The sequence below is a fragment of the Cornus florida genome, unplaced genomic scaffold, assembly GCF_030987335.1.
Source record: "Cornus florida cultivar Cherokee Brave unplaced genomic scaffold, ASM3098733v1 CherokeeBrave_3.0.0_Hap2_Chr10, whole genome shotgun sequence".
NCBI classification, from domain to species: domain Eukaryota; kingdom Viridiplantae; phylum Streptophyta; class Magnoliopsida; order Cornales; family Cornaceae; genus Cornus; species Cornus florida.
This window is the reverse complement of record NW_026775580.1, coordinates 3,628,478-3,647,500: the sequence shown is the minus strand read 5'-3', so window position 1 is coordinate 3,647,500 and position 19,023 is coordinate 3,628,478. Positions and strand designations below refer to the sequence as shown.

The 19,023-nt window shown below is 36.8% G+C and overlaps 1 protein-coding gene across 1 annotated transcript in view; it reads right to left on the bottom strand.

Moving 5' to 3' along the window:
- Positions 1-19,023, bottom strand: part of LOC132278602 (glycerophosphodiester phosphodiesterase GDPD4) — a 76,480-nt gene that overhangs the window by 14,161 nt on the left and 43,296 nt on the right. The window contains exon 4 of the mRNA XM_059780430.1: positions 12,699-12,759. Within this exon, the coding sequence (XP_059636413.1) occupies positions 12,699-12,759 (61 nt within the window). The remainder of the gene's footprint in view (positions 1-12,698; positions 12,760-19,023) is intronic.

Sequence of the window (19,023 nt, the reverse complement as noted above, 5' to 3'; positions counted from 1 at the left end):
AATCTCAAGAATCATAGAATTCCACAGCCACGCCATAATCACGGAATCTTCTTCATCCCATGCTTCAAAACGAGGATCTCCTGGTTTCATCCCCGTACCCATGAGATGGCTGATCTTTCCCTTGCCCTTCAGCACGGCGCGGACAAGTTGAGACCATTTGAGGTAGTTTTTTCCATTCAGCCTATATGCTGCCTGGATATTTTGCAATTCCCCAGGTTGTTGGGATTGAACAATCTCCTCCGATTGTGCTGTAGCGGTCGTCTCTGCAACCCTTAGCAACATTTCAGATGCTAAGAGAATACCCCAAAATAGGGGTCCGAACCTAGGAAGAAAATTAGGCTCTAATACCATGTTGTAAAGCACAAAACGGAAATGAAGAAAGAAATGAAACACGAAGAACACAAGGATATTACGTGGTTCAGCCACTAGGGCCTGCATCCACGACCCAAAGAGCCCAAAGGGCTACATCACTTTATAATATATTCTCTCTTCTTCTTTGTATACAATGATCACCTCTATTTATAGGTGAAAGAATATAGGTGATAAATATAGAAATTACATTAATGAAAGATTTCTAAAATCAATACCATAAATCACTCTAATCAATATTCTATCATAGGCTAGAATCTCTCCTATGATATTTTTATATCAAATATTCTGCCAAGGAGTAATTTAAGGGTTCCAATAATAATATTTTCCAAATATATAACATCTTCTAACAGTATCTTCCAAATATGTTAGTCAAATGCATATATTACAGGGTATAAGAGGAAGTTGATGTAGCCCTGGAGTCAAGGGAAGATTTCCTTGATATTGGGAAAACCTGAAATGTGAAAGAAATGTTGGAAGGGCAAGAAGAACCAGATTTTTGGGCAGTTGTTGAATTTAGGCAATTTCATTATTTTTTCACCAACTTTTATAGTTTAGTTTGAATTTATATTTGGTAATGAAGCCAATTTAAACACACGGCAATATATTTTTTTTCTCTCCATATTTGTTTATATGGTATCAGAGCGTCGATCCCCTTGAAATAAATAAAAAAAAAAAAAAAAAAACTAGCCGTATTTTATCCAAATACCTTTAACACCATGTCTGATGTTGTTTTTGAATCCTCCAACGACAATGTCCAGCAACCAAAACCCTCTGAATCTCAAGCCAACCTTAATTCCGATTCAAACTCCATCCAACTGAATGGAGAAGCTTATTCTCTGTCCAAATCACTACCATCCGACTGAATGGAGAAAACTTTTTGCGCTGGTCGCAATCTGTACGGATATATATCCGAGGCAGAGGAAAATTTGGATATTTGACTGGAGATAAGAAGGAACCTGTGCCTGAAGATCCAACATATCCTTCTTGGGATGCCGAGGTATAAGCTCCAACTATATGTGTTATCACACTGCTAAGGAGCTTTGGGACAATATCAACCAAATGTATTCTGATTTGGGAAATCAGTCCCAAGTCTATGAATTAACACTGAAACTTGGTGAAATTCGTCAAAGTGAAGACAGGGTCACGAAGTACTTCAATTCTTTGAAGCGTCTGTGGCAGGACCTAGACCTATTCAACGATTACGAGTGGTCTGAAGATTGCAACCATTATCGGAAGACTGTTGAAGATAATCATATTTTCAAATTTCTCATAGGACTCAATGTTGAGTTTGATGAGATGAGAGGAAGAATCATTGGCAGGCAGCCTCTTCCCTCAATTGGAGAAGTATTTTCTGAAGTTCGACGGGAGGAAAGTCGCCGCCTTGTTATGCTCGAAAAAAAGTCCTCCAGCGGCTCAATTGAAAACTCAGCGCTGATTGCCTCCGAGGCGAACGTGAGTCAAGCCATTCCGTGGAAAACTGAAGACAAGCCCCATGTGTTGGTGTGACTATTGCAACAAGCCTCGTCACACTCGCAAAATTTGCTGGAAGCTCCACGGTAAACCAGCAAACTGGAAGAGCAAACAAAACAGCAGAATCACTCGATCTCCCTCTGCCCATGAAGCTGAAGCAGTTCCCTTCAACAAGGAGCAAATGGATCACCTTCTAAAACTGCTGAAATCCAACTCCGGATCATCTAGTACAACTAATGCCTCTCTTGCGCAATCAGTTAGTGAATCAAACGCCCTGTCTTGTCGTTTACATTCAAATTCTGCTCCATGGATCATTGATTCAGGAGCTTCTGATCATATGACCAGATACTTATGTTCCTTGTTCTGGTTTAGAAAAAATCCGAATAGCAGATGGCTCTTTTTCACCCATTGCAGGCAAAGGTTTGGTAAATTTGTCAAAAGTGCAACTCTAAAATCTGTTCTTCATGTCCCTAAACTTGCTTGTAACCTCTTGTCTGTTATTAAACTGTCGTGTCACCTTTTTTGAATCCCACTGTGAATTTCAGGAACAGAGCTCTGGGAGGACGATTGGCAGTGCTAAGATGATAGATGGTCTCTACTATTTCGAAGATGAAGTCTCCAGTAATAAAAAGGTCAAGGCTTGAGTAGTATCAAGTTCTATCTCTATTAAAGACAAAATAATGCTTTGGTACTATAGGCTAGGGCACCCCAATTTTCCTTATCTAAGAAAGTTATTTCCTGTTTTATTTAAAGGATTGGATTATTCATCATTTCATTGTGAAAATTGCATTTTGGCAAAAAGTCATCTTACTTATTATCCTTCAAAACCTTATCAGGCTTCAAAGCCATTTTATTTGATTCATAGTGATGTTTGGGGTCCTTTGAGGATCAAAACTATTTCTGGAAAAAGGTGGTTTGTGACTTTTATCGATGATCATACACGTTTATGTTGGGTTTACTTAATGAGTGAGAAATCAGAAGTTGAAAATCTTTTCAAGAATTTTTATACCATGATTGAAACTCAATTTCAAACTAAAATCAGTATTCTTCATACCGACAATGGCACTGAATATTTTAATGAAGTACTAGGAAGTTTTTTGAAAGAAAAGGGAATTCATCATCAGTCAACTTGTATTGATACACCTCAGCAAAATGGCATTGCTGGGAGAAAAAATAAACACTTACTTGAAGTTTCTCGTGCTATCATGTTTTCTATGAATGTTCTTAAATATCTATGGGGCGAGGCTGTTTTAACTGCATCTTACTTGATCAACAGAATGCCTACTGGTGTTCCTAATTACATTACTCCTCTTGAGTGTCTTAAAATAGTTTTTTGAGCAACACGAATTCAATCCAACCTGCCCTTAAAGGTTTTTGGCTATACTACGTTTGTTCATTTACCCAATAAAGGTCGGTCAAAATTGGATCCTAGAGCTGAAAAATGTGTCTTTATAAGATATGCTCCAAATAAAAAGGGATATAAATGTTTTAATCCCCAAACTAGGAAATTTTTTGTTAGCATGGATGTTTCATTTGTGGAAACACAACCTTATTTTCAGAAAACTTTTCTTCAGGGGGAGAAGGAAAATGAAGAAAATTTTTGGGACGTTCCCTTACCTAAAACCATTGTGTTTGAACCTGGCTTTAAAGAACCGGAAATTAATACCACTTCGAAGTTGAGGGAAACTGGTGAACCTAACTAAAGCTTGCCAAACGTGATTGTGTCTTCGATAGGGGGAGAAATACTACCTACAGTTCCAAGGGAACCCAACTCAGAACTTCTGGTTTATTTCAGGAAAAGAAGTCAACAAAATGGTAGGGATCTGTCTATCATCGCTGCACAAAACCAATCGAAAACTCTGAGTAATGAACTCCTAAACCAACCAAGTACACAAAATTCTATTTTACAAGTTTTATCGTCCATTTTTCCTAACTTATCACCCATCCCTGAGTCTAATACACCTTCCATGGAACCTCAAGCACCCATTCTTGAGTCTAATGAGCCTTCCATGAAACCTCAGGATCTTATTATTCCTATAGCTCTTAGAAAAGGAATTCGCTCCTATACCAAACATCCCATTCCATTGCAAAATACCTTCCGTATGATAAACTCTCATAATCATAGGGCTTTCACATCAAAAATCTCTCACTTGTTTGTTCCAAGAAATATTCAGGAAGCACTTGATGATCTAAATTAGAAATTAGCATTGATGGAAGAAATGAATGCTCTTAGAAAAAGTGGAACATGGGAAATTATGGATTTACCCAGAGAGAAGAAGACAGTTGGATGCAAATGGGTATTTACAATTAAATGTAAAGCTGATGGAAGCTTGGAGAGGTATAAAGCGAGGCTTGTAGCAAAGGGTTTTACACAAACATATGGAATTGACTACCAAGAAACTTTTGCTCCAGTGGCCAAAATAAATTCCATCCGTGTTCTATTGTCTTTGACAATCAATTCTAACCGGCCATTATACCAGTTGGATGTTAAGAATGCCTTCTTAAATGGTGATTTAGAGGAAGAGGTGTTTATGAGCTTGCCACCAGGATTTGAGGAGAAGTTCGGTCAAGATAAGGTCTGCAGACTGAAAAAATAAGGCCTCAAGCAGTCTCCAAGAGCGTGGTTTGAACGCTTTGGAAGACCCGTGAAGGGATATGGTTACTGTCAGAGTTAAACAGACCATACTATGTTCTCCAAACACACTAAAAATGGGAAGATGGCTGTTCTGATCGTTTATGTAGACGACATAATGTTAACTGGGGATGATATTGAAGAACTAGCAAGCTTGAAGAAAAAACTTGCGGAGGATTTTGAAATTAAAGATCTGGGAGTACTAAAGTATTTTCTCAGGATGGAGTTCGCTGGATCAAGAGAAAGCATATTCGTAAATCAACAGAATTACATACTTGATTTACTTGGAGAAACAGGGCTCCTTGGTTGCAAAGCTGCTGAAACTCCAATTGAAGCCAACTTAAAACTTGATACTGCCAAACCCGAGAATGTTATGGACAGAGGTAAGTATCAACGCTTGGTAGGCAGATTAATCTACTTGTCTCATACACGCCCAGATATTGCATTTGCAGTCAGCATAGTGAGCCAATTCATGCACTCTCCTGGACAGGAATATTTTGACACCGTTTACAGGATTCTAAGATATCTAAAGGGAACTTCACGAAAAGGTTTGTTATTTAAGAAGTGTGGTCATTTACAAGTTGAAGTCTATACAAACGCAGATTGGGCAGGAAGCGGGATTGACAGACGATCAACCTTAGGTTATTGCACATTCGTTGGAGGAAATCTTGTCACGTGGAGGAGCAAGAAACAAAATGTTGTTGCTAGAAGCAGTGCAGAGGCTGAGTTCAGGTCACTTGCTCACGGAATCTGTGAAGTGTTATGGATAAAGAGACTTCTAGAAGATTTGAAGATTTCACCTCCTCCTCTTATGAGGGTCTACTGTGACAATAAGGCAGCTATCTCGATAGTTCACAATCCAGTTCTTCACGACAGAACCAAGCACATTGAGGTAGACAAGCACTTTATCAAAGACAAACTCGAAACCAGCCTGATTTGTATACCTTATGTTCCTACTACTAATCAAGTTCCAGACTCACGAAGGGGCTACACAAGAAGCAGTTTGACACTTTGATGGACAAGCTAGCTATGGAAGATATCTACAAGACAGCTTGAGGGGGAGTGTTGGAAAGGAGAATATTTGGTGGTTATTGCACCGGATTTTAGGAGTAGAATAGGCGTGTAAATATAGACAGAAAGAGATTTTGTCAACTGCTAGAAATTAGGGAAATTAGCTGGTGTGCAGTTGTTAGTTTCCTAATTTATCTCCATGTAATTCTATTTAAGAAATACCTTGTAAACAATTTAAACACACAGCAATATATTTTTTTTCTCTCTATATTTGTTTATACTTGTATTGCTAGGGTTTGGGCATTATTACTAGTTCAGTTAAGCTGCAACAATAGAATTTGATTTTCAATTTTTCCTTGTTCCTTGTGGATTTTTTTATCATTCGCTTTTGCCTCCATGACAACAACCGAGAGAAGGATGATGTTCCAAAGGAATCCTTACCCCAGCAAACCCAAAACAAAATACAGTATTTGAGAATACTAGTCAAAATATTTACTAAACAAGTCGTGTATATTAACTTAACAAGTGGTGTTTTCACCCCACAGCTAACAAAAAACTGTTGGTTGACGAAAAAAGATGATGCATCGACCACTGAGACTATCATAGAAAACCCATTTTATGTTGTACATCACCACATATCAACTGATGAACAAACTCACTGATGTTAGGAGACAAATATCAAAATTGCGAGTTCTAAATCATGTGGGTCTTAAAGCTAATGAGTTTATCGATTGGCTGAATATTGTTAATTGAATTTTTTATTACCACAGAGAAACAATCACAAGAACCAATCCTGTGGGTCTTAAAGCTAATGAGTTTATCGATTGGCTGAATATTGTTGATTGAATATTTTATTACAATAGAGAAACAATCACAAGAACGTCAAGCTCATCACTATTCGTTTCAAGGGCAAAGTGTAGGCATGGTGGATAAACTAAATATTTACCAGGGAGCACAGAGGTAAGCCTAAGATTGCAAATGAAAAGATGAAGAAGAAGTTGAAAGAGCAATCTTTACCTTTTAATGATGTCAAATGGTTTACCTATGTTTGCATAATTAAAGGCAAGGAAGCCACAATATGGAAGATTACACTAAGGAAATTATCAACTAATTTCACAAAATGATATATCAACGAGTGAAGGGCAATTAATGGCACTTTATATTACTGGATTGAGGCCTGATTTACCCTGTTCTACTTTTTGCATTCATTTTGGTCTGAAGGCTTATCTATAGATCGCAAACTCAACCAAGTCGCCCTGTAACTGAGTCGGCTGCTGCTGAGTTTGAGTCTCACCCATATAACAGTGAGACTGTAATTCTATTCAAGTTGCCCGGGTCGCTGGCAAACCGGCTAATTCACCGGCAACTAGTCCGAGTTTTGAAGAATTGCCAAGTTCTCACATAATAGAAATCAAATATTATCCCAAACATAAGGAGCATGCATATATGCATAAGTCCACCTAAAGAACAAAAGAATGTAACTCAAAATATATTAATATTAGGGTTAAAATATAAAACCCCCACTACTTTCAAATTTTGATCATAAAACCCCAACCTGTTTCAGAAAGCCCCTACACTCTTAAAAAGTGATCACATTGACCCAATATTCGTATTTGAATTTAACCTTACTATTTAATGTGAAATTAAAAACCAAAAAAATTATTTAAAAAAAAAAAAAAAAAAAAAACCTTTAAAATTACAAAAATTATGCTTTTGAGAGAGAGAGGGTGAAGAAGAGGATTAAAGGGTATTTTTGTAATTTAAAAAAAAGTTTTAAATTTTTAATTTAATATTAAATAGTAAGGTTAAATTTGTCATTTCATACCCCCAATTAACAGGTTAGATATGGATATTGGGGCTTTTTAAAAGTGTAAAGGTTTTCTGAAATAAGTTGGGGTTTTATGATCAAAATTTTAAAGTAGTAGAGGCTTTTTAATTTTAACCCTTAATATTATCACAAACATATGAACATGTACGTATGCACAAGTCCACCTAAGTGCATTTGAGAATGCAGCTCAATTGGTAGAGCACCCACACCAAAATTTCAATTTATAAGTTGTAAGGTTCTACATGGTTGATCAAGCTTTGAGCCTTTCAGATCCCTTTTCCTCACAAAAATATAAGTTTTATGACACCAAAATTACATATTGATGAAACAAATTGTGGGAGGATTTACATATTAAAGTTACACTCTCTGTAATGACCCGGTCATTTTTCTTCTTTTTCTTTTTCTCAAATTTTAACGGATATTTTTTTTTTCCGTTGTCTTTTCCATTTTAGGTTTGGTTTTTCATCACTTGATGTCGTCTCGAGTGCTCTGAAATGATTTCCGAGACTCTTTTCCTTAGATTGACAGCTTCCTTTGGGGATTGTGTCATTTCCATATTTTATTTTTCCGAACACTATTTACATTTTGTCTTTTTCTCGTTTATCCTTTTTCCTTGCACAACCTCACTTTTTGTGCTCGAATTTGATTCTGGTTTTGCATGCATTCATGATATTTGATTTCCATGATAGTGGTATTTTTACTTTTCTAGAAAAGTATGTTGATTGCTTACTTCTTTCATAAAGGGGCATTAATGCATACTTTAGTGTAATTATTCTTAACTTGTGAGGTTTTAGTGTAATTAAATAAAGTAATTATTTTTCATCTTGGGGACCATTTTGCAATTAAATTTGGAAGATATTTTCAAAAAGGACCTTTTTACAATTTTTGAAAAAGTGTGACAAGTGTCACTCTCTCATTGGTCCACTTGTTGACATTTGTGTGGAAACACTTTAATGCATTGAATGATGACATTTGGAGGGCGAGGATTCACCCACTTGTTGGCCTAGGATTGGTGCACTTGTTGGCTTGGATGGTTGACAAGTGTAGGTGTGGGATCAAGCCTAGGAAGGAGCCATGGATTGGGGACAAGTGTAGGTTCACAACTTAGTCTCGCAAATATCTTTGGGCCACTTTGGGATTATGGTTTTAAAGGAGGGTTTTTGTACAATTGACCATAGATGTGTGTGTTGACCATGGTGTAAGAGCACATAGTGAGTGGAGGATTTCTATTTCCTCCACTCACACTTAACCACATTATTTCATTCTCTTCCTTACAAGAAAACCCTAGCCTCCATGGATGGAGCTTGAAGCCTTAGGCATTGACCTTGATCTTTGAGGCCCTTCCACTTACTTTAGACCATAAAGCTTGGAATACTTTTTGTTCCCCTCATCCTCCTCTTCAAAACCCTTGAAGGATCTAGCCTAACTCCTAGTTTTGCTTTGGTATCTAGAGATTCAATTCTCTAGTGAGGTATTAATCTATTATTTTGAAGTATTTTTATGTCATTATTGAGTGTTTTACATGCATGGAAGAGAAGGACTTGTATTTTGCCCTTAAACTGTTTTAACTTGAAATTAATCTTGTCAAATTAAATATAGAATATGAAAATATACTCAATTAGCTTTCATTTAGTTTTGGTTTCATGTAATTTGGATTTAAAATGAACTAGTTATGAATTTTTGAAGTTGCAAGCTAGTTGTTGGAAATTTGAAGCTTTTCCTTTTCGGTCCGGAAATGAATTTTTATATGGAGCTGTGGTGCTTCAATTGCCTTGAAATTTTTACTGGAACTTCCCCCATGGGTTTTACACTACTCAGAATTTTTTCACGATTTTAGAGCATTTCTAAAAAATTTTAAAAATCCGAAACTATCTGCTGTCCATGTTTTTATTGCAGCTGGAAAACATATTTTTAGATGATTTATTTCACTAACCTTTTGACATTGGATCATGGTTTAAATTTCCAGTTTTACACTCTCATATGTTTACTTCCAAAATAAATTACGTTTGCCCAATTTGGATGTCAAATGAATTTTTCATGAATTTTCAAAGTTGGAAGCTACAGGCTGAAAATGTGTTTTCTAGGCAGAATTTGTTTCAAAGTTGTAGGTCAAAACTGTTTCAATTGAGAAAATATTTTGTTAAACTAAATTGATATTATCAAATTACAGTGTTTAAGCTTTCATTGGGCCTTGGATTCATTCAATTTGGTTTAGAATTGAATTTTTTATGAATTTTACAAGTTGAAGGTAGCAAGCTGAAAAATCTGTTTTGCGGACCGAAAATTTGGGGCGATTTCATTTCGGTGGTAATTGGGATTTTCATTCCAATAGAGGTAGGGAATGTTTTAGAATTATTTATGTCTTGTATTGTGTGTTTGCCATGATTATACAACATATATGTATGCCTTGTATCAAATCTAGAAAGTTAGTAATTTTTATTTCTTTGTATAAGATTTAAAATTTATGATGATGTATAACTTTGATTTGAATTGTAACATGCTAGAAAATTATGCTTAGATATGTTAGTTAACATATATTAAATTTGGATCATTTGATTAAGAATTATAACTTTTATTTAATATTTATCTTTAGTGAAAGTTTAATTCACATGGTTGTATCAAGCATTAAATCAAGTTGTAATGTGGTATTTAAATAGGCCTTGGCATGTTCTCTAACATAGATTAAATTGAGGGCATTTGGAATTTTTTAAAAATCAAGAGGAAATTAATTAATTAGCTTGATTAATTTTGTTTTAAGTGTTTTAATCACTTAACTTGTCATTTGATGTTATATATATGATGACCATGACATGTCTTTCAATATATATTAAATTGAGGTTATTTGGATTAACTTGGAATTTAGAGAATTTAACTATTTATGTTTAATTAAATTCTACTTTATTACTCCATGGATTTAATTGCATTTTGGAAGTTGTTTCTATATTTAAATCATGGATTTGGATTTGATGTATGTTCACTTGATTACTTTTGAGTATTGGATAACATAGTTGTTACTTTTATATTCATGAGATTATGTTTTTCCTTATTGAATATATTGTTGCTATGTGTAAGGAATTGCACACTTTGTATTTGACATCTTACATGCCATAGTAGTTGTGAATTTTGAGCATGTATTGTATAAGTTTCCAAATTTTGGAATGTGCTTGGTAAATAGTTGATATCTTGTATATACATGTTGATATATATACGTTGTTGCATAATTTGTTGATTTTGGAAACTTGGGGATGTCGTTGTTTGGCTACGGCTAGGACTTGGTTCTAGTACGGGGGATTGTCCCTCTATACAGTCTAGTGCGCACATAGGGAGGTTACCCATGGGCTAGTAACCCTAAAGTAACTATGTTGTCGGTCTGATCCGGCGTGACGTCCGAGTATCCACTTTGTTTGATTTCGTATTTCATTTCAAGTTGATAACTAGATGATATCGTAACTTGTTGTTCCTTATTTGATTTCCTATTTTGAGCTTAAGATGTAGCTTTGTGAAAGCATGCTTCATGCGTTGTATTGGAACTTCCATTGTTGGTTAAATTACATCGATATCATAATTTGTGTTTTGATATTCAAATGTAGTTTAGGAATGACCTTATAGATTCATTTTGAACATAGACGTTAGGTGGCATGACCCACACTTGTTTTCGTATTTTGGATTTCAAGTTAAAGACTTTGAGAATCTATATCTTGTTGCCTTGTATAACATGTTTCCATGTTGTTTGAATTGCATGAACAATGTGATTATGATAGAAATGATTTAGGTAGCTTAGGATGCTCCCTGGGTCTCATCTTGACATAGACGTTAGGTGGCATGAGCCCCTTTAACATGTTTCACCATAAGGTGATAAAATTTTAAAATGCTAGGTCGATGCATGCTCATTTCCTACGAGTAGCTTTATGTTACTCACCCCTACGATACTGGGACATATTTCAGGTACAGGACTCAGGATTTAAAGATTCCACTGCTCCTTGGATGGCTTACAGTTTCTAAGTTTCTATTTTATGCAAGTCATTCCACTGCTCATGGAGAGTCATTTTGGGGCCTTAGGGATGACGTACATCTCTTGAGGTCATTTGGCTTCTTTCGCTTCTGCATTTCGGGTCCGTTATCGGGTCAACTTCCAATTCATCACTAACGCACCGGGTTGAGAAATCCGGGTCGTTACACTCTCTCTAACAACTTAAGCTTTTAGGTGGTTTACATGGTATCAAACCAGGCAACAACCAGAGTTTAAACCGCTCCATCACCTTGAAAATTAAAATCGAAACACGTGTTGGACCAAAAGAACGCCACTTGTGAGGGGACGTGTTTGAGGATTTAAATATTAAAGTTACACTCACTCTGAGAAGAACACAAACCAAGTTAAATTTCTAAGAGAATCTCCAAAATACCAATTGAAAATCACAAAAGAGCCAACATGTGATTTTTGTTACCAAATACAATGACAGCAAATAAATCATGAAAATTTTCCGATCATGAAATATCCCATTGGAGATCCTACTGCAGTACCATGATGATTCTACAATCCAAAATGATTGTTAACAATTCTATTATGATTCCTAATCCACTAAAAGTTGAAACATGATTCAGACTGATTTTCAGAACTTTGGATTGTATTGTAGCTAAGAAGAGATGAACTTGGTTAATTGAACCCAAGACCAGAAGTAGCCCCATCACACCAGGTTATATACTCGTTGAACCTAACCTAAGCACAGTTTAAGCAATACCTACAATTCTAATATCCACAGAGAAGAGTCAGAAAGGATATGTGCAGCCAAATTCAAACAGAGGAATAAAAATTGGGCAAGATGAGTTTAAGGAGTACTCAATACATAAAATCAATAGAGTTAAAAGTTCTCCTAGCCTTTCATATTTCAAACAATAGGTTAACCGGTGAATTGAGTATAAATTATCATCAATTATATTAGCATCAATGTGGTGTTGCTAACCTACAAGAGGAAAAGAAATGATGTTAAACAATCATGAAAATCAAGGACTTAGGTACAAGCATTGAGGACAGGAACATCACAAAATCATCAAGCACAATTTTCTACAAAAAAAAAAAAAAAAACAATGTCACAAGTACAACATGGGTGGAAAGGCCTGCGGAAAGCACTGTGCAACTGAAATAAAGGAACCACTAGATGTGAGTATGAGTGATTAAATGAAATCACTCTCCAAATGAGTCTCTCCATGTCCATGTTGCCCCTAATGGGTTTGAACATATGCATGACTTGACTAAATAGGGTGTGACCGCCAAGATATTCATTTGAACATTGTCTGAACTTGAACACTTTCCTAATGACAGAATATGAATCATATGATAAAACAGCTTGAGACAGTTAGCAAGTAAACAAAGTCAGAAATTCTCACCTCTTTCATGCTCAAGTGCCCAACCTTAGAAGTACTGTTCCCAGATATCCGCTGCAAATCCCTGCCTATCTTGTGAGAATCAAGTCTCCAAACAGCCTCGAATTTCAATGATGACAGTTTAAATAAAGATACTTAAAAGTGAATAGGTAATCATGTTGTCTGGTTTTTAGAAATAATAGCTGTAGCATGCAGTAAACAACATTTCCCAAATTTAAATTCTTTTTGGATGAAATTATGTTATCCAAATTTCGATGTTCCTTTTGTCAAGAAATATTCATGTATTTTCTCCTTCCAAGTGTATTTGAGGAGTGTACTTTGTTTTCAAGTGGTCTCTAATATTCGGATGAACTTGACCAAGAGTGCACTTATTCTAGTTGGGGAACTCCAAAATGTAGAGGCTTTAACAAATAATATGTGGAGGTGGGTTCTATTCTCACGTCCTACTTATTGATTCCTTTGGGATCCTCATTCAGTACAAAAGCAGTGTGGGAAGCATTTATTAAATCAATTTTTTTTTAATAAGGCTTGCGTGTCAGAGGAGGCAGTAACTCTCAAATGGGGGTGGGGGAAGACCAGACGTAATGCCCCTAAAACCCATGATCCGGTGCATTAACCAAGAAGACTAAAACCCGACCCGACAACGAGTCCTAAAGGGGAATCAATGAAGGTGAGCTCACATGGCTCAGTAGGTCAATGCTAGGTACATACACGTGCTACATTTCCGTGGTTCCACAAGTAAAGTCCGTGTCAACAATGCAAGGGACATGGTCCCTAGCATCTAATTTTCTGGGAAAATCCCAAGGAATCATCCTAAGCTAGCATAGGCAAGTACACATGAAATATACACAATAAAACCCTCAATAAAAGCATGCAAGATCTATTTCATTTCAAGTAGTAAAACTGTTGGAAAGGAGAATATTCGGCTGAGATTTATTGCTGATCTCTAGGGATTGCCCAGCTGTATTTTATGCTTAAATATAGGCCTAGTCAACTCTGTAAAGAAGGAATATTAGTTATATAGTTATTCTGTTCCTTTTTTAATGCCTCGTATAGCCTATAAGTAGTGTACGTGGATATCATTCTCAGTTTCAATGAAATACCATTTCACTAAAACAATTCTCTCCTAATTCCTTGTTGTTTAGATGGTATCAGAGCAGGAACTTTATTTCTGACTCTTTTCTGCATTCCGAAAAAAAAAATTACCAGGACTTATTCCTTGGTAAACTCCACATTTTTTTCTTTTTCCTCCCAAATCGAAACCCTAGCTTCTCACAATGTCTGAAGTCTCTTCTAAGCCTACTGAAAACCGTGGTCCCAATTCTGATTCGCACTCTGTTCAGATAACCACTATACGTCTTAATGGAGACAATTTTCTGCGCTGGTATCAATCAGTGCGTATGTATAGTCGAGGGAGAGGAAATATTGGGTACCTGACTGGTGATACAAAGGCACCTGATTTGAAGGATACAACTTATGCCACTTGGGATGCAGAAAATTCCATGGTTATGGCCTGGCTTGTTAATTCCATGGATGAAGACATCGCCTCTAACTATATGTGCTATCCAACTGCTAAGGAACTCTGGGATAAATATTCACCAGATGTATTCTGACCTTGGCAATCAATCCCAAGTGTACGAACTACAACTACAGCTTGGAGAAATTTGACAAGTGGGAGACAACGTCATCAAATACTTCAATATGTTGAAAAGGCTGTGGCAGGATCTGGATATTTTCAATGACTATGAATGAAAATCTTCAGATGATTGCAATCACCACAAGAAGACAGTGGAAAACGATTGCATCTACAAATTTCTTGCTGGCCTAAACGTAGAAGTTGATTTAGTAAGGGGAAGGATCATTGGTCGTGGTCCTCTTCTTTCACTTGGAGAGTGTATTTGCAGAAGTTCGGAGGGAGGAAAGATGCTGTAGTGTTGTGCTCGGAAAAAAGGGGGCTAGGGCATCGATTGAAAATTCTGCCGTAGTCGCTGCTGATGCAAATGCGAGCAGAACCTCCAATAGCCAGCTCAGAGCCGAGGACAAGCCTCGGATATGGAGTGATTTCTGTAACAAACCCCGCCATGCACATGAGACATGCTGGAAGATTCGTAGCAAACCCGCCAACTGGAAGAGCAGCAAGCCTGGAGACCGATCTACTCGTGCAAATGAGGCTGATGCGGGTCCCTTCAGTAAATAGCAGATGGATCATCTTCTGAAGTTGCTGAAATCCAATCCAGAGTCTGGTATTCCTTATGTTTCTCTGGCTCGAACAGGTAGCAACTCTATGCTTTCTCTTGTCATTCTAGTCCTACACCTTGGATCATTGAATCGGGTGCTTCTGATCACATGACAAATCTCTCCCATGTATCATTCATATTCGCCTTGTTTTAGTAATAAAAAAATTAGAATTGCTGATGGAAAATTTTCATCTATTGCAGGAAAAGGCTCTATCAAAATTTCTGAAAAAATCACCCTAAAATCTGTCCTTCATGTCCCTAATCTTGCCTGTAATCTCTTATCTGTGAGTCAACTCTCTAAAGATTCCAATTGTCGTGTCACCTTTTTTGACTCTCATTGTGATTTTCAGGACCTGAGCACGGGGATGATGATTGGCAATGCTAGAATGGTGGACAGTCTTTACTATTTTGATGACAACTTCCTCCGTAATAAACAAGCTCGAGGCTTTGGTACTAGTATTAGTTCTCTCTCTGTCCGTGAACAAAAAAATGATTTGGCATCTTATACTAGGACATCCTAGTTTTTCCTATTTGAAGTATTTATTTCCTGTTTTATTTAAAAATGTGGATTTTTCATCTTTTCAATGTGAAAGTTGTCATTTATCAAAGAGCCATTGTACTACGTACAGTTCAAAACCATATTGTGCCTCAAAACCATTTTACTTAATTCAGAGTGACGTTTGGGGTCCTTTGAAAATTACCACATCTTCTGGAAAAAAAAGGTTTGTAACTTTCATAGAAGATCACACTCGACTATGTTGGGTATATTTGATGAATGATAAATCTGAAGTTGAAAATTTGTTCAAAATTTTTTATAATATGGTTGAAAACCAATTTCAAACAAAAATAAGAATACTTCATTCTGATAATGGAACTGAGTATTTCAATCAATTTTTGGGGAATTTTTTAAAGGAAAAGGGGATTCAACATCAATCTACTTGTAGTGATACTCCTCAACAAAATGGTATTGCCGAGAGAAAAAATAGACATTTACTTGAAGTTGCACGTGCCATTATGTTCTCAATGCATGTACCAAAATATCTATGGGGAGATGCTATTTTGACAGCAATTTATTTAATAAATAGAATGCCTACTCGTATTTTAAAATATATTACACCTTTAGAGTGTTTCAGAAACTTCTTCCCTGAATGTCGACTTTTCTCTGAGTTACCCTTGAAAATTTTTAGGTGCACTGTGTTTGTTCACATACCTAGTAGGCTTCGATCCAAACTTGATCCAAGGGCAAAAAAATGTGTGTTTATCGGTTCTGCGCCAAATAAAAGGGATATAAGTGTTATAATCCTAAAACAAAAAACATTTTTGTGAGTATGGATGTATCGTTTGTGGAAAGTCAGCCTTACTTTGGACAAAACTGTCTTCAGGGGGAGATAGTGAATAATGAAGCTCAATTTTGGGAAACAGCTATTCCTCTGCCTAATACCTTCTTTCCCGTACCTGTTCTTGGTCCTTCCACCTTTAATAATCAAGACTCAGTGCTCCGTGTTTACACTAGAAGGAATACTCAACAAAAAAATAAAGACTTGCCTACAACTCTAGCACAAGACCAACCACTGCCTCTGAGCGATGGTCTATCTACTACTCCAGGTTACTCTAATCCTTCTTTGTCAAATTCCACTCCTACTGCTTTCGATCTTGATGTTCCTACAGCACTTAGAAAGGGAGTCCAACCTGTACAGAACATCCTATTGCTAAATATGTGTCTTACCATAGGCTTTCTAAGTCTCATAAAGCTTTTACCTCAAAAATCTCCCACCTATTTATCCTGAGAACCATTCAGGAAGCTTTAGATAATCCAAATTGGAAATTTGCAGTTTTGGAAGAGATAAATGCTCTAAAAAAGAATGAGACTTGGGAGATAGTTAACTTACCTAGGGAGAAGGAAACGGTAGGATGCAAATGGGTGTTTACAGTTAAGTGTAGAGCTGATGGAGTATAGAAAGGTACAAGGCACATTTAGTGGCAAAAAGATTTACACAGACGCACGGTAATGATTACCAGGAGACTTTTGCTCCAGTCGCAAAGATTAATTCAATCCGTGTCTTACTATCCTTAGCAGTTAGTCTTGACTGGCCATTACACTAGCTAGATGTAAAAAATGCATTCTTAAACACGGATTTGGAAGAGGAAGTCTTTATGAGCCTACCACCGGGGTTTGAAGAATGTCTTGGTGAAGGGAAAGTGTGTAGACTAAGAAAATCCCTGTATGGCCTCAAACAATCTCCCAGAGCATGGTTTGAGCGATTTGGGAAAGCTGTAAAGGGCCACGGATATACACAAAGTCGGGTAGATCACACTAAGTTCTATAAGCACTCAAAAGAAGGAAAGATTGCTATTTTGATTGTTTATGTTGATGATATAATATTAACAGGTGATGATCATGTTGAACTCAAAAGACTCGAGAGGAGTTCTTGCTGATGACTTTGAGATCAAGGACTTGGGAGCCTTAAAGTATTTTCTTGGAATGGAGTTTGCCAGGTCTAAAAAGGGCATCTTCGTGTCTCAACGAAAATATGTGTTGGATCTTCTTAGAGAGACAGGTCTACTCGGTTGCAAGGCAGCAGAGACACCAATTGAACCTAATTTGAAGCTCTAACCTGCTAAACCCGAAGATATGAAGAACTGGGAACAATTTCAGAGGCTGGTTGGTAGACTAATTTATCTGTCGCATACTCGCCGAGATATAGCTTTTGCAGTGAGCATGGTAAGTCAACTTATGCACTCACCAGGTCTAGAACACTTCGAGGCTGTGTACAAAATCCTAAGGTACTTAAAGGGATCACCAGGGAAGGGCCTGCTGTTTGAAAAGCACGGTCACCTACAAATTGAAGTATATACAGATGCAAACGGGGCTGGGAGTATAACCGATAGAAGGTTAACCTCTAGCTACTGTACTTTTGTTGGAGGAAACCTTGTTACTTGGCGTAGTAAAAAGTAAAATGTGGTGGCAAGAAGCAGTGCTGAAGCCGAATTTAGATCAGTTACCCATGGAATTTGTTAGGTGTTGTGGGTTAAGAGAACCTTACACGAACTGAAGGTCTCAAGTCCCTCTCTGATAAAGGCATACTGTGATAACAAAGCAGCAATCTCAATAGCACATAATCCTGTTCTTCATGACAAAACTAAGCATGTTGAGGTAAACAAGCACTTCATCAAGGAGAAAATAGAGAACGGGCAGATTTGTATGACTTATATACCAACTGATGAACAGATTGCAGATGTTCTTACAAAGGGTCTATCTAAGAAACAATTTGAGAAATTGACGAGCAAGCTTGTTATAGAAGATATCTTCAAACCAACTTGAAGGGGAGTGTTGGAAAGGAGAATATTCAGCTGAGATTTATTATTGATCTCTAGGGATTGCCTAGCTGTATTTTATGTTTAAATATAAGCATAGTCAACTCTGTAAAGAAGGAATATTAGTTGTATAGTTATTCTGTTCCTTTTTTAATGGTTTGTATAGCCTATAAGTAATGTACGTGTATATCATTCTCAGTATCAATGACATACCATTTCACTAAAATAATTCTCTCCTAATTCCTTGCTGTTTAGAAAAACATAGCAAATGAAATATACATAGGAACCAAGCTGAAACCATACATGAATGTCAACTTAAACCAAACCGGAATTGAAAACAAATACCGTACCAAGTTGCAACTACATATGGATTGCCAACTCAAAATAAGATCTGAAATCACATAATAGGAATAACTTGGTCATAACAAAGCCCGATCAAATGCGCAATACATGCACCAGAAAAACTCACACACACGATCACATGTTTTCAACATGCACAAGAAAATAGCTATTGCCGGGTTACTAACCCGATGGGAACTACCCTAGTGGCCACTATACAAATGGGGAAAACTCATATCTCCCTCACTAGAGCCATACTCCAGCATTCTCAACGTAACGGAAGGACCCAAGTCTATCCCAAAAATCATCAACCAACATCTCAAGATACCACGTATCGATATACAACCAAATTGCACTTCACAAGCGCACATAAGCTCATACTTTCCACATGTCCTAAAGTCCAATGCTATCATGGCATGCCCAAAGATGCACTGACA